This window comes from Indicator indicator, chromosome 17, assembly GCF_027791375.1.
Source record: "Indicator indicator isolate 239-I01 chromosome 17, UM_Iind_1.1, whole genome shotgun sequence".
Taxonomy (NCBI): Eukaryota; Metazoa; Chordata; class Aves; order Piciformes; family Indicatoridae; genus Indicator; species Indicator indicator.
In genome coordinates, this window is record NC_072026.1 from 6,607,162 (window position 1) to 6,622,367 (window position 15,206).

The 15,206-nt window shown below is 50.4% G+C and overlaps 1 protein-coding gene across 2 annotated transcripts in view; it reads left to right on the forward strand.

The window, feature by feature from the left end:
- Nucleotides 1-6,312: 6,312 nt before the first annotated feature.
- Nucleotides 6,313-15,206, forward strand: part of LOC128972454 (gamma-aminobutyric acid receptor subunit beta-4) — a 72,046-nt gene continuing 63,152 nt past the window's right edge. For both annotated transcript variants that reach the window (XM_054388441.1, XM_054388442.1), the window contains exons 1-2: nucleotides 6,313-6,392; nucleotides 10,179-10,267. In XM_054388441.1, coding sequence (XP_054244416.1) covers nucleotides 6,313-6,392; nucleotides 10,179-10,267 — 169 coding nt within the window. The remainder of the gene's footprint in view (nucleotides 6,393-10,178; nucleotides 10,268-15,206) is intronic.

Genomic DNA, 15,206 nt, shown 5'->3' on the forward strand with positions numbered 1-15,206 from the left:
ACAATCAGAAATGCCAGCTCCAAAGGGCATCACTGCCTCTCCTATCTTGCATCACTGAAATGCGAAGAGAAAATAAACTTGAGGCCTTTGATGTGCTGAGCTCAAACCTGAGCAGGCCTTTGCCACAGATCCAGAGGTTGTGTTTACAGCCCTGAGATGAGATGTGCAAGCTGGGTGGGTCGATGACACGACACTGCACGAAGCAGGGCCAGGCAGGCTAACACTGCCCTGATCTCCACAGCATCAGAGACCAGGGGCCATACAGCCACACAGAGTTCATGAGATGACTAAGGCTCTACATCCCTCAACAGGAATGAATTCACACCTCCCGGGGCACCACAGCTCTGCTGCAGTTGCATGTCAGCCCTAAGGCTGCCCTGCAGACCTGACTCACCTGCCTTCTCCATCACCAGCCTTCAGGTGTGGCTGGAGCTGATTGTCTCTGCCACACGCTCAGCATGGTATCACTGTCACCCTGCAGGTTGTGCGTGGCAGGAGAATGCTGTGGCATGGGGAGACTGGCATGCATTGTAGATGTGGCTGCTAAACCTTCTCAACAACCAGAGCTATCACAGCACTACTGCACTCGTAATCAAAGGCCTTCCGCTTGGCCATACCATGTTTCAAGTGAAGGAAAGCACAAACTAGACTTGGTCTGCAGCCTCATGAGCTAAAAGACAGGCTGGAGTGGGAGCTGGTGTACAAACCCATCTTCATGAACAATCCTTTTCCCCCTCCTCTCCACACTTTCCATCCTTTAGTTAAACACATTTGAGCACAGAGGAGTTATACAACTGCATTCAAAGCTCTGCTCACCGTTTCACCCCTTCACAGTTCCTATGAATGGTCAACAATTCCACTCTGGAGAAGTCACTTGCAAGGTGATGGAAGAACTTTAAGTCAGCAAAGATAGGAAACCTTGCATATATGCTGTGTCTTTGGGATATTTCCTCAAGAATATAGAACCTCTAGCATATGCTGTGTCCAAGCAGAGGGGTTCCATTCCTCATTAGGAGTGATTTGTGAGTTAAAGGATTGCCAAAATGACAGTCCCAGATGTCCAAGTAGTTGCTGTTAGCTGTCAGCCCCATCAGTACACAGGGGTGACGACTCATGGTCTTGTTTTGCCAATGCCTGAGGGTGATTAGGTGGCCCTGTAATTACTGATGGAGCATTTGTCCTGCAGAACAGCTTGAGGGAAAACCTTTACTGCTGGAACCTGGAGCTGCAATTGCAAAAGTTCTGTAGCTTGGTGTGTTCAGTCCTGGATGCAGCTGCAGCGGGAGACAGAGGCTGTGTGGTACACCAGGTGAAATAACTTCCTTTGCCTCTGCCTTTCTGCATTTCCACTACATGAGGTACACTTCCTTCACTTTCAGAGTGTTTTCCACCTTCTACCCAGGAATGTTGGCTCCAAGGCTGAATATTTTCTCCCTTCCTGCAGAGCTATTATTAAACTTCTGGTTTAGTGCCTGGCTTGTTTTGCTTTCTCTTGTCTTGGTCTTTTTCTGCTTTAGAGGAACAACCATCTTCTGCTGGGAGTTGCTGGCTTGACAGAAGATCCAGCCGTTTTTCCAGTAGGAAGAGGGGACCAGGAAGATTTTCCATCTTGATAGTAAACCCTTGGGAAAAGCAGCACTTAGGTGAATGCAAGGGAAAGAGCTCCTCGTTCCCTCCCTCTGTGAAAGGGCCACATGATATCTCCTCAAGGCAGGAGGTGACACAGCTAAGTGGCACTAGAAGGCTTGTATTTTGGATGCTCCTTAACACTAGTTCTAATTATGCTATTTCCTAATGGTGGATACTTTCTCCTGAAATATCTACCCAGAATCCATTTTCTGAGTGCATCCACATGCTTGGAGAGGCTGTCTAATGCATTCCGTGGTGCTGGCAAAGCTCATCCTCCCTCTCCTTGTTTTTTTGCTAAAAGGTGGAGACCATCTGAGTTGCTGCCTGGCTGCTTTACTCATGCAAACCTCTCAGGACAGCACTGATCTTTCTCTCCCATGCCATCATGAATCCAAAGATGGAGGCAGCACATAGATGAAGGCTCTGCAAGTGCTCAACTGTTAGACACTACGGACAAACAAAAAACAAAAAAAAAAGAAAGGAGGGAAAAAAAAAAGAAGAAAAAAGGGAAATGTCACTGTTGCTGGTGGCTTCAGACCATAAGCTGTTATCTGTAGAGGTTTTTGGCAGAGCACTGTCACAATGATTGGAACTTAGAGTAGACAGTGGACACACAATAAGAAGGGAGGTAAGGGTGTGGAGCTTGCAGCAGAGCAACAAGTAAGAGAGGAGTGAAAAAAGAATGATTTAATAACTGGAGGACAGCAAATGGCCACGAAAACAATCTTCCATGGCCTCTTCAGGGTGCTTACAGCCACAGCATGTCATCTCCAGCAGCATCTCACAGCTCTTTTCTAACTCAGAACAGGAACTTCAGAAAAACTCTCACCTGGGTTCTCATTGGGGAGCAGGCAGCCCTCAGCCAGCTAGGGAGATCCAGCATTTGGGATTCTGGGAGGGGCTCAAGGATGCCCATCAACCAGAGCACAGGGAACAAACACTTCAGTAAGCATCATCATGTGTCAGTGTGTATCAGCCTTAAGGAGAATCAGCAGAGATGAGTGACTAATTCCAAAGCAGTCCTTTATTCACGAACATGGCTTCAGGTAGATTATTCAAGAGCACACAACAGCTCCTTTGAATGCATTGGCTGCTAAGCAATCGGCTTGCCAAAGTTTCCTGTTGTGGCTGAGTGGTCAGATCATTCATGTGACACAGTTTCTGCTCCTGACTGGGTGAACTTGCAAGCACAAACGTCACCATTTGTGAGCATAATTATTCCTCTTCATGTATGCCTCTGACATTTGCTTTCCAGTTACCTTTTTGCCACTGACATGAAATCATCGCTAGTGGGAAAGAGCAGTGCTAAGGAGCAAGAAAAATGAGGAGTGGAAGGGCCCAGGAGGGGCTAAACGTGGCCCAGAATCTTGACAGAGGCAAAAGCTTCTTGTCTCCCAAAGAGCTCCTCCCTGGTACCTTAATTCAAAATGAGTCCTTCAGAAAGACTCTGCTGCCAGGACACCTGTGTGCTGGCAGCAGCAGCAGAGCTAAATGCTGAAGCTGTACAACAGCTGACACCCAAGAGGCACCGGGACAGCTCATCCCAGGTGTGGGGCTGCCGGTGCGGAGAGGTCTCACAGGACCCTGGCTTATCCATGCATAGCTGGCTGGGCCCTACACTGTGGAGCCAGGCACACTAGTTGAGACATAACTGACCACACAGGAGACAAATTATGCTGTGGAAATGGTGGGACCAGCTGCTTTTCAGGCTGGGGTTGAGCCTGATGAAGCACAGCCCAGGTATTCTGGCCTAGTTCCTCTCCTCCAACAGGCACATGGGGAAACCTCACTGCTTTGGCCTGTCTCCACACTGCCAGTTAGCAAAGAGGAAGCCTTCAGCCACAGGAATGAGCTTCTGAGAGGCCTGCAGAGCACGTATTGCTCATGACACAGGCACACGTCGAAGCTGGGAGCCATCCTGAGGCCACACACCCTCAGCAGAGCAGTCAGCCCTGTGCTGAGAGCCTGGGCAGGCAGGTAGCAGCTGCTTTGGGCTGCCATGCAGCTAACTAGCACCAGCCAGAGCTGGATGTCATGGTCCTGTCCCTGCATCTCCTTGCAGCCTGGGAGGCCACAGCAAGTGGTCTTCAGTGAAAGTCTGTGGGTAGCATGCTGTGACCCCCTCCCTGACTCTGGAGGCACAGCCAGATTTGCTGGTATGTGACATGTGGTCTGAGAGAAAACACAGTGAGAGATCACTGCTCTGAGCTTAACTCACAGAGGCTTGGAGGAGCAGGGGTGGTCCAGACTCCAAACCAAGCAGCGACCATTTTCCACCAGCCTCAGCAGCTGGTGAGGAGACTTTTCCCCTTCCCATTCTAGCACAGCCTCATTGCAGCTGCAAAACCTTCCTGGAGTCCTCCTTTCCCCCGTAAGGCTCATTTGCTGGCTGCCCCCAGGACCTCCCTGCTGTGACATTAGCCACAGAGGAGATGGCCTGAGCTGTGACACCAGGACAATGCTTTTACTTTGTTTAATGTCTCTGCATCACAACATCTCCGTTTGGCCCGCAGCAGGGAAACTCTTCAAAATGGTGATTGTCCATACCCCTTTTAGGGAGAGGGGGATGCAGAGTACGGATCTGTGGTGTGTCCCTAATGAGGGAACCGTGAAGAGCCATGCCAAGCCTGAGGGAAGGGGTGGTTATGAACCCCAGAGCCACAGTTGGGGCAGATCTGCCTGCATGATGAGGATGCTGCCTGGTGGCTACCATGCATTGCCCTGGGCCTCTTAAGAGGCCTTTTGAACCTCATCTTGCCTAGCTGCAGTGACACGTCTGCTCTGCCCTCTTGGCCCAGAGAGCTTTGGAGACTGCCCACACACAAGTGTCAGCCAGTACCAGGGGAGGGAATTCTTAGCTGCTTGGAGGGTCTACTCTGAGCTGATAAGCAGGTACAGAGGAGATCACATCCAGGATGGTCCTGGCATGAGAGCTTGGACATTTCCTCCTTGGGCTACAACTTCTGCTCTGCATTCAAAGTGCTGCTGGATCTCCTATTTTTCCTAGGAAAGCATCCTCCATGGAAATATATTACTACCTGCCTGATGTAAAGATGTAGAGCTCCTTAATTGTATTACTTTTTAAGATAAAGATCAGAAGCTGATACACAGAAGATTATGACTGTAAAGATTTCAGTGGCTGTTACCATGTCAGCAGGCAAAGCCACAGCACCCAGAGCTGATCCTCAGCAGCGTTTCTGGAAGTTCAGGCTCCCTTTTCCCACAAACTATTGTAATTGTAACATAGCACTCTCCAGGGAAAGCTGACCATCCCTGCTGAGCTGGGTTCCCTGGCCTGGGGAAGTCTCCAGCCCCATCAGAGTCTTCAGATCTTCCCCAGTGCCACAGGAGAAGACCATCAGGCCACAATAGCCCGTGGCATGGAGAAAGTCTCAGTAAAATGCCTTCCTGTGGCTGAAGGAAGAAGCTCAGCCCTTGCTGATCCTACTATTTCAGCAACCACAGCACCCATCAGTGCTTGTAACTGAGCCACTCTTGTCCAGGCGCTTTCCCCATTGCCAAAATGCCATCACCTTTCCCATCCTCTCCCCTGATCCCACCTCCCTGGGAAAAAGAAAAAAAAAAAAAGAAAAGGAAAAAAAAATACCCAACCAACTCCCCTCTGCAAGCCAGCAGGGGTTAATGTTGTCAGCCATGACGTCAGGATCTCAATTTGTCCGGAGAGTCCCCCTCCCCATCCACAAACTCCCTTTCTCCTCCCTTCCTCTTGTGACTTTGCAATGAGCAGCAAAACTCCACAGGAGCTGCGGCAACAGCACTAGGGAGCCATCCAGCTCTCCCTCAGAGAGCAGCTCTTTCTGCAGACAGGGATTGATTTATTTTCCACCCATGTATAGATTCATTTATGTATTTACTGGGTTGTATTTGTTTTCCCTTTTTTTAACCCTTTCAGAAGAGCCCCAAGCCTTTCAAGTGATGAGCCTGAGATTTCCCTAAAATAAAACAACTGCTCAGTGGGGTAGGGTTTCTTCCCCTTCCCCCTTCGAAAATAAAGAGGGAAGGGGGAGCAAGTAGGTAAAATCCAGAATAAAATCATATTGCTAGATAACTCATACCTCCCCCCTCTCTCTCTCTCACACACACACACACGCACACACACACACACACACACACACACACTCGCTTTCTCCTCCTCCTCTTCTCTGAAGGTGGGTAGCAGGAGCCATGCAACATCTGCAGAACCGGATGGCAAAAGAGCAGGAGGAAAAATAATCCAAGTGGAGTGCTCAGGAGACACTGAGTTAATTTTTCTTTTTTCTTTTTCCTTTTTTTTTTTATTTATTTTCTTCTCTTCTTCTTCTTCTCCTTCTTCTGCGTACCTGTGAGATTTGACTTCACATTTTGCTGAGCCCATTTCGGGGCATTTTATTTTTCTTTCTCTTGGGATTTTCTCCATTGCTAGAGGATGTCTCTTGTTGAGAGGATGCTGAAAGGAAGAAGAAACGAATTCTTTGACTGGCATTGAAGGGGGGGGGGAAATTTTTCCCCCATATTTTAAAGGTTTTTTTCATTATACCCTTTCTCTAGGAAATCATTAATAGGGGGGAGGGTTGTTTTATTTTTCCCTCTCCCCCTTTCTTTGGAGGGAGATTTCAGAAGATCCTCCATCCTTCTTTCCCCTCCCCTCCAAAGATTTTTTTTTCCTCCTTCGTCTTTGTGGAAATGTGGACATTTCAGGCAGACAGATTGAGTGGAATTGTCTCTGCTTTAGCAGCTCTTTGTCTCGCCTGCTGTGCGCAAAGGTAAGGATTGCGATCCCAGGCTGCAGGGACAGGGGGGCTGGTACAGAATTTGTTTGTTTTGTTTGGGGTTTTCTCCATCGATCTGTATGTGGGAAAGGGGAGGGGGTTCTTTCCCCAATTGCTTCCTCTGCTGCCTGCTGTTACTTCACAGTCTGTGTCATTTTAGGGGGAGGAGGGATGCTCATACATGAGATGTGGAGCAGGTTATCTGCAGACCGAGCCCACCTCACAGCCCACTTGCAGTGCGTTCATGTCGGTGTCCCCCCTCCTCCTCCCCCTTCCATACGCGACCCTAGGGGAAAATGGCAAACTGAAGCCTTCTGCTGTGGAACATGGTGTCCGTAGGAGCTGAGGGAGTGCATGGCACCGAGCTGTGTGCATACGCACCCCGGCACAGGGCTGCCTTGGCCGTGCCTGTGTCTGCACACACGCAGCCACACACATCCGAGCGTGCCTGTAGCACAGCCCCGGCTCTGCAGTGCACGGGAAGCAATGCCTGTGTCTGTGCCTCCACGCAGATGGGTGGCATTAACATCATCATCTGTGGGTGCCATCCGTTGGGATGCATTCCTGCTTGTGCACATTCAGCCGTGCTGCACACACATGTGTACCACAACACACCTACGGAGCATGGCACGCTTCACCTGCTCTGCCTGTAGCCATGGAAATGTTTGCACTGCCACCCTGCATGCTCAGGTTGCAGCTATTCCTGGTATCCGCCTTGAGCACTCTGAGTGATCCAAGCAGCCAGAGGTGCGGGCACTCATCCAGCCCAGGCAAGGTGTACAGAGCACACCTGTTTGCTCCAATATAGGCATTTATCCACTGCCTTCACACACAGGAGTAGCGCTGCCTACTCCTCCTCACCTTCCCTTCTCACACATGCAGGCAGGTGGGTTTGTACCTCTGTGCTGACAGCGTGTATGAATTCTGCTGGTGTCAGGGGGGGGGAGCTGTGGCATTTCCTTGCTCAGCCATGCACGCTGAGCAGTGTGTTCCCAAGGCACACATGCAGGTCCCTGCACAGGCTTGCTGTATATACAAAGATTTATGTTCCCATAGTTATAAACATGCACATGCGCAGACTTGTGCCCACTTCCTCCACACCATTCATGCGTGGTTCCACTCTGTGTGGACACAGACACAGGCATGCTTAGAGCTGGGGGCCAAGCAAATGCATAAAGACCAATGCCCACGGCAGAAGCCTTTGCTTACACATATCCTTGCATATATGTTTAGATCTGCTTGCATTCAGGACTGGTATTCACCTACATTCTGCATGTGTATCTGTGCACCCCTTGGAGACAGAACACTCTCCATGTGCACATGCCTTCAGCTACTCCCACACATCCCAGCCAGCAGCACAGTGCACACATATGTAGAGATGTTTGACTGCAAGGGTATGTGGATATGCAAAGCACAGTCACGCTCACACAGAGCCAGGGACACAGCATTCAAAAATTCAGTTCACAAGCTGGCTGTACGGTGCTCCCTCAGCGGATACAGACCCACATTGGCCAAGAATAGCACTTACATGCAGCTGCTCACCCACAGCTGGGTGCAGGCATAGCCTGCCTGCTCAGCAGGAGAGACATGGCTTTTGGGATCAAAAGGAAAGCTGAGAAGTGAAAGACCTTGCCCTTAATCACCGTGCCAGTTTATGCCCTCACTTAGGCCAATTTGTAGCTAAGGAGGAGGAAAGAGCCCCTGTAGCCCTCTTCCCACTCTGCCCCTTTCTGCAGGGCCTGTGGCACGTTGGTTAATGTCTCTGCCTCAAATTCCTTGCCTGCATTAAGGAGGTAAAATGTTTCCTGAGTCTATGTCCTCTGTGAAGCTGAACGGAAGTGTTTAAATCCCTTAAGAAATACATAGTATCTATATTATGAATATGGAAATCTATGAATACGGAAATCTATGTACCTAGGAATGACTGTCTAGAGATGAACAAGTGCTAGTGCACACTGCCAATCCCCAGTGAGCACATGTGCATAAGCATGTTGCAAAACCTCATATACCTGTATGGAATTCCACAGGTGCAGGTGCTGTGAAAATGTCTACCTGTGCACATCTCTCTGGCCTTTTTACAATAAGGAAAGCAATGCAATGAAGAGCTGTACCCCTCTGAGCTGCATGCTCAGTAACACAGCTCAGACACTTCCCCTCCCAGCACAAATGCTGAATGGTTTGTCCATGCACCAAAACGGGGCCTGAGAAGTGTGCTGTTTGACATTTGCACATCCCTGTTTGGCTGATAAATCCCTGCACACACACAGCCTGTACATCCAAAGCCTTAACACATACCCAGACTCCCAAGTGGTCCCATATGACTCCACCAACATCTGTATGGAGAGTCTGGACACCTAGGAACCCAGTCTCAGGCACCCACAAATGCCTATTCTGGTGCTCCTGCATAAGTTGTGTCCAAAGCCCAGTGTCTTATCATAACCTGATGGGCCAAGATCTACACCCACAGTCACCTTGACATAGACTGGGATGTGGTCACACACATGGACACATAGGTTTGTGCATGTTTCACAGATCCATCCTTCAGCTGCAACACATTCATGTGTCTACAGGCCTGTGTGCACAGGCAGGGGGGTCTGTACATCCTCTGTACAGTCGGGACAGGATGCATGTCTGTCTGGGATGGGGTGTGTGCAGACACACAGACATGTCAGTGCCAATCCTGGTGTCCAGCGAGGCACAGGGCTGGCTGGCAGAGGCATTGTTGTGGCACTGCTTTCCAGCTTGACTTGGATGGATGTGGGAGGTGGTGCTGACAGGGAGACATGCTGTTGTGGGTGACTGCAAAGAGCAGCAGTTGTCACTGGCAGGGTCTCTATTCTCATGCAAAGCAGGGAATGAGGGTGGCACAGAGGCTGGGTATTCAGGCAGAAAGCCTATATACCCCGCAGGAATGAAGAGATCCAATATTTTTAGCATCCTCTGCTTTCTGGTTTCCCATCTTCAGTTTTGCTTTGGCTCTAGGGCTTTTTTTAGAGACCTCCCTTCTTGCTGAAATGGCTGGAGGAGCTGGATCAGTGTTGGGGAGGGCATCTACCCCATCTGTGTGCAAGTCAGAGGGTCAGGAGGGAGAGGAGGGCTCTGGCACATAGAGGGAAAGGTGGGCTCTCCTTCCCTGTCTGTCTCTAGACTCACATTGCTAAGTCGTGGTGATGCTGAGTGGCAGAAATGAATTTTTACGTGCCAAAGATCAGCCATATGTTGAGGCCATAGGCCAAGAGAAGCATCATTTTTTCCTTCAATAATGTGAAAAAAAACCCAAACACCTGGCTGTACTGAGAAGCAGAGGTTGCACTGGTGTGTGTGTGACAGTGCAGGACACCTGCTCCAGGGAACTTGTGTAGTGAGGACCTCAGCGAATGACAGCTCTGTGCTGTGCAGTGTGAGACCAGGAGCAAGTACCCAGTGTGGCAAGGGGCAGGGGAGGGAACCCTGCAAGAGGGAGGCTGCATCTGCCCCTTCCATGGCTTCATGGAACAGAAAGGACAATTCCTACCCCTATGTGTGAGACCTCTGGCATCCCTGTGGGGCTTGTGTGCAGGTCAGGGTTGAGCACTGTGCCAGGAACAGAAAACATGAATGGGAAAGGAAATGGGGAGGCTCTGCCCATGGCTGGGATGTATGGAGCACACACAGGTGCTTTGGTGCCTGGGATGTATGGATCACATCCAGCTGCTTCAGTGCCATGGAGTGTGAGGAATGCACTGCTCCCTAGCCAGTGGCACATGGGATGATGAAGAACTCTCTTATTTTGTCTTTCAGCCCATCCACTGGGAATATTTCTGTGGTGAAAGAGATTGTGGACAAACTGCTGAAGGGCTATGATGTCCGCCTCAGGCCTGACTTTGGAGGTATGGTGACGACCGGGGGTGGGGAGCAGTGCCCAGAGGCCATCACGTGTCTGTACCACTGGCTTGGCTGCTCACAGCATGCACTGACTTTGGGAAACACTCCCTTCTGATCTGTCCTACCCTTACTAGCCCTCAGTTCCTTTTTGCCTTCTCCCTCATGTTTCTTTCTTGCTTCCTGATTTCCTTCCTTCTCTCACTGGCTCCTCTCCTCCCCACTGCCACCCATTTCTGCAAACAGTTGGGTTGTCCATGGTGTGATGTACCTGGGGACATTTGGCTGGTACCTCTGCTGACACTCTCCTTTTCCTCTACTCCAAACTTTCCTCCATCACAGGCAACAAGTCATCCCTCCTCCACTTCCCAGTGCCTGATATTTTAGCTCTTTTCCCCACAGAGGGTTGAGGGGATCATTGGCAGGGCTGTTGGTTTGCCAGGCTGCCCCCTCAACAACAATGTGGGATAAAATATTCCCTGGGGAGCTGGTGGCCTGGATGCTGTTCAGTAGATACAAGGATCAGCAGTTCTTTTCCTGTGTCCTGTGATAAAAAAGGAGAATGAGAAGGGCTTTCTCTTTGCTGTCCTGGTGGTGATAAAATATGAAATAATCCTTGGGTACTGATTAATTCCAGGGTATGGTTGAGGTCCATTTGTTGGCATGGAGCAGGTAATAGAGAACCAGAGTTGACTGCACAGGGAGGAGGATTTAGAGCACTTCTGGCTTCAGCCTGCTGTGCTTGGCTGTTTTCAGTTTTTTCTGGGTAATATTTCCTCCTCATGAGGAGTATGTGGGACTGGAGGTTCTTCAACCTTCAGGAGGACAAGAACCACATTGAGATATCCTTCTCTAGATGACTGCTGAGAAGAAAATTCATGCTTGTGCTCTCAAGGGGGAGAGATGCCAAGGCCAATTCCCTGTTGATACAAAGGGAGAGTTCTCTTCCAAAGGGTCTAATCTGAAGCCCCTTGTAGCTGGGTTGATGGAGGAAGGCCCTACTAGCTGGCCAGCCCAAGTCACAGGAACTGATGCAGTGATACTTTATGAAGGGGAGAACTGCAGAGAGGACATAAAAAGTGCAGAAAACCATCTTGTAAAGCACTGAGCTGATTCTGGTACAGTACACCAGTGGGTCATCTGGCTCCTCAGGGGCACAAAACAGAGAGGCACAATGGGAAGCCATGGGGATGGAGATCCAACAACACAGGTCCGTTTCACAGCCTGTGTGCTCTGATATTAGGTCCTCAGAGCATCCAGCTACCATCCCAGGACATGGATCACTCCTTCCTTCAATCTGGGAAGGGCAGCATGGGGCTCAGTGCAAGTGGTGCTGCTGATCCTGGCAGGTCTGTGCTGTGCACAGCCTGGGCTTGGCAGGCACTGTGTCCTTCCTGACTGTAAAATGGATGAGTTTGGGCAATCATTGGGTTTGATTTGATTTTACTCTGAATTCCCAAGGTACAAACTGCATTTTCCCTCACTCAAGCAGAGAAATAGGAAGGTGATGGTAACCTTCTTATCTGCAGTTATCTCACCGTTTCCTTCATGCTTTCTTGTCCTTCCTTTTGCTCGTGGGTGCATAATCCTGGCTGGTAGCAGCAGTGAGCATGCCTTTGGTGCTCAGTGTGTAAGGATTCCCTCACTCTCAGTGTATGTGTGGTCCCCTGCCCCTAAGAATAAGCTAATCTGGACAAAACTGCCTCTGCAGCATTTACAGTTGAGGGAAGGGTGGGCTGAGAGGTGAATCTAAAATCTGGAGACCACTAGGATTACAAACCCAGGGGAAAGAGGTGGAAGTTTCCTCATTCCACTGCTGTGCCCCAAGCTCATTTGTTCTCTTAGATTTTGGGGCCCAATCCATTGCTAGGAGAAATCCAACAAGATCATGCCCTTTCTGGCTTCTAGTTAATCCACAGCTCTTCTGTGGAGAGAACGAAACTCCCCTGAGTTAACTGCATGCAGCTAGAAAAGGCACACTTTGGGCAAAGCTCTTGAACCTGGGGTACACAGAGCTGCTATCTCTCAGGGATGTGTGGGACTGGATGGAACTTCAGTCCTAACACCTTGAGCCATTCTTCAGGAATTGCTCTTCAATCCCCATCATCCACTTGGACTTTCCTGCCACCCCTTTGCTGCCTTCCAGCTGGACAAGATGAGTGTAAGCCTTCTCTACTGTGGGAGGCAATCACTCTTCATCCACTTGTGCTCTCACCCTGTGAAGACAAGTAAGGGTGAACTGTGAATGGCCAAGAGAGCATCTCAGAGGGGTGGTGTGTCCTACTTGGAGTTGTGTGTCCCAGAGGAATGGCATAGGGCTGTCTTCAGGGCTGGAAGCAGTGAGGAAGGGATCTGGGTGGACATGTAGCTAACTGCCTGCAGGGGAAGTGGAGAAGAGTGGAGTAAAGCAGCTATCACTCAGTTACCTATGAGCCAGGAGGGCTAGTCTAGAGAGCACCTCTACAAGCCAGAACCCTTGGCCCTCTGCAGCTCAAGGATGAGGGCATTTGGGGCAGAAAAGTCAGAGCAGATGGTGCTGAGCACCCCAGAAATGTAGGCAGACAAATGTCCTCTCCAGACAGATTCCCACATAAGAAATGCAGCTCACAAAAGCAAAAGCTAGGCTGCCCTCCCTCCCTTCTCTGCTCTTTCCCTGCTTACTGTCCCCATATCTTCCTCCTACAGGAGTGTTGTCTCCTTCTTGCCATCCTCCCCCCACACCAGTGCCCAGTGGCAGTCAAGCCTGCACTGTCCCCTTCTGCTCAGCCCTATGGGCAGGGTACCATGTCCTCATCCTGGAGCGCCCCCTCCATGTACCCACAGCTGCTGCTCACAGAGCAGGAGGGAGCTGGGGACCTTTGGGTGAAGAGGCACCAGGGGAGCCTGTTCCCATGTAGCACTTGTACTCCTCACCGTGGTGAGGCAGATCTTGCACCTCACAACCTTTCTAAGAGTCAGTGCTGCCATGGCACAGCATCCCTAGGGTGCCCTCCTCATTCCAGCACCCCTACCATCCCTGGGACGTGGTTCTTCAACAGCTCCAAAGGCAACTCCTGGCTCCCCAGCCCTTTTTTTTTTTTTTTTTGAGAGAGAGAGAAAGAGAACTCAGACTAATGCCAAAAGGAGGACAGGCCTGCTGGGGATTGCAGTTCACTTTTTAATTTTGAGATGCCTCGTTAGCTCTGGGCCAAGCTGAGTGGCTGAGAAGCATCAGCTACTTGCTCTCCTCCCCTCTCCCCCACCCCTTTGGAAACCCATTAGGCCAATGAGCAGGTTGGCTCTCAGGGGTAGTGCTGTGGCATTGTGGCGTGCTCATCTGAGGAGCTGGGCTGAATGGAGGGACACAGGGGAGAAAGGGGAAGCTGGAGCCATGTGGAGGTGATAGAAAAATCTGAGAGCAGCTTCCCCAGAAAGCTGTCTTGGCTTAGTGGGGGCAGCCTGAGGAGGTCAAGCACCAGGTGAGGTGAAGTGGAAGGGCCAGCAGGTACACCAGTCCTTGGGGCACAGGTAATAAAGCCTTCCAGCCTGGGGAGCCCTGACAGTCCTCTCTTGCTTCTCAGCCACAGTCTCCCCAAGCCCTACAATAGCACACCATGTTGGAGAGGTGTGGGACAGTGGCAGGGTGGGACTACAAAGCCCAACTGTCATGGGCTGGGTAAGGAGATGGCCTGGGACTGAAAGCAGAGGGGGATCATTCCAAAGCAGGTCTAAGAGGTTTGGCCAGAGCCATAGTGGGGTTCTGCAACAGTTTTGGAGGAGGGATTTTCAGGATAGGAGGAAGATAGAGCCAGGACTCTTGATCTGCTGAAGAGGGAGATCTGTCCTGGTACTGCAAGATCAGCAATGATGCAGAGAGAGGTCTTTTGGCAGGGTATGCTGGGGAGCCTGCTTAGCTCTGGGGGAGCAGAGCAGCACGTCTCACAGGGAGATCAAATTGTGGGTGAGTGTCATCCAGATGGCCCTGGCCTAGGAGATGAAGGCAATGTTGGACGGATGTATTGCAAGCACAATAATTACACCACAGTAAGGCAGGCAGGATGCACACTGCTTAAGACTGGATGAGCAGAGGATGCTGCAGATCAGGTCTGGGAAGCATTGCACAGCAGGAGTAAGGGATAGAGGGAGGTTCCAGACTGGCATCCTGGTTCTTTTAAGTACTCTTAGACACTCACTTTCAGAAGCATTAGCTCCTTAGGAGAAAAAGAGAGAGGAAAAAAAATGAAGATTGTACTGCCCCAGGGTAGAGAAGGCAATGAAGGAATGGCAGGAAGATCCCACTTGAGCTCAGTGACTCAGCTGCTCTCTTTTGGTGCAACATTTCCAGCCCAAAACTTTGCAAGAGTTTCAGGCAGATGGTTCTGCTTCTCAGGAGTGGGTAGGAAGGGGATGCTTTATGACTTCCAAGCATCATTTCCAGATCTTGTTAGCCAAAAGCAGAGTGAGAGCATTCTCTGCCCTCAGCCCACCTAGAGTGCAGGGTTCCCGGTGTTTCTCTTGGGTGGTGTGCACAGTGTCTGCAAATGCTTAGTGAAAAAGGAAAGACTGGGAAGTCCTCAGAATTAGAGACTAAATCCCATGTTTTCCTGCCTGTGCATCCAGCCACTTTCCCTGCCCCATTTTTAAATGAAACTTCCCTAAGGGGAATTAGCAGTTTGGATAGAAATGGATGGATGTTCATCAACTCTGCAGCAGGGACATAGCTTCCCAGGCCTTGTCACCCTCACCCAGTCTCACCTCTCTCCTTTGACACTCAAATCCTCAGTCAGCTGCAGTATCTTGGCCTCCCTTGTTCTCTGCCCTGCCCCTCCTGCCCTCAGCCCCTCTGCTCCATCACACCTGCACCTTCTGGGAGACCCAGCCTGCCCCTAGCTTGTTCCCCAGGATTTCGTCTTTGAAGGCTTCTTCTTCAAATTCAGTGGACATGAGGATGAAATCCTTAGCCCTCCC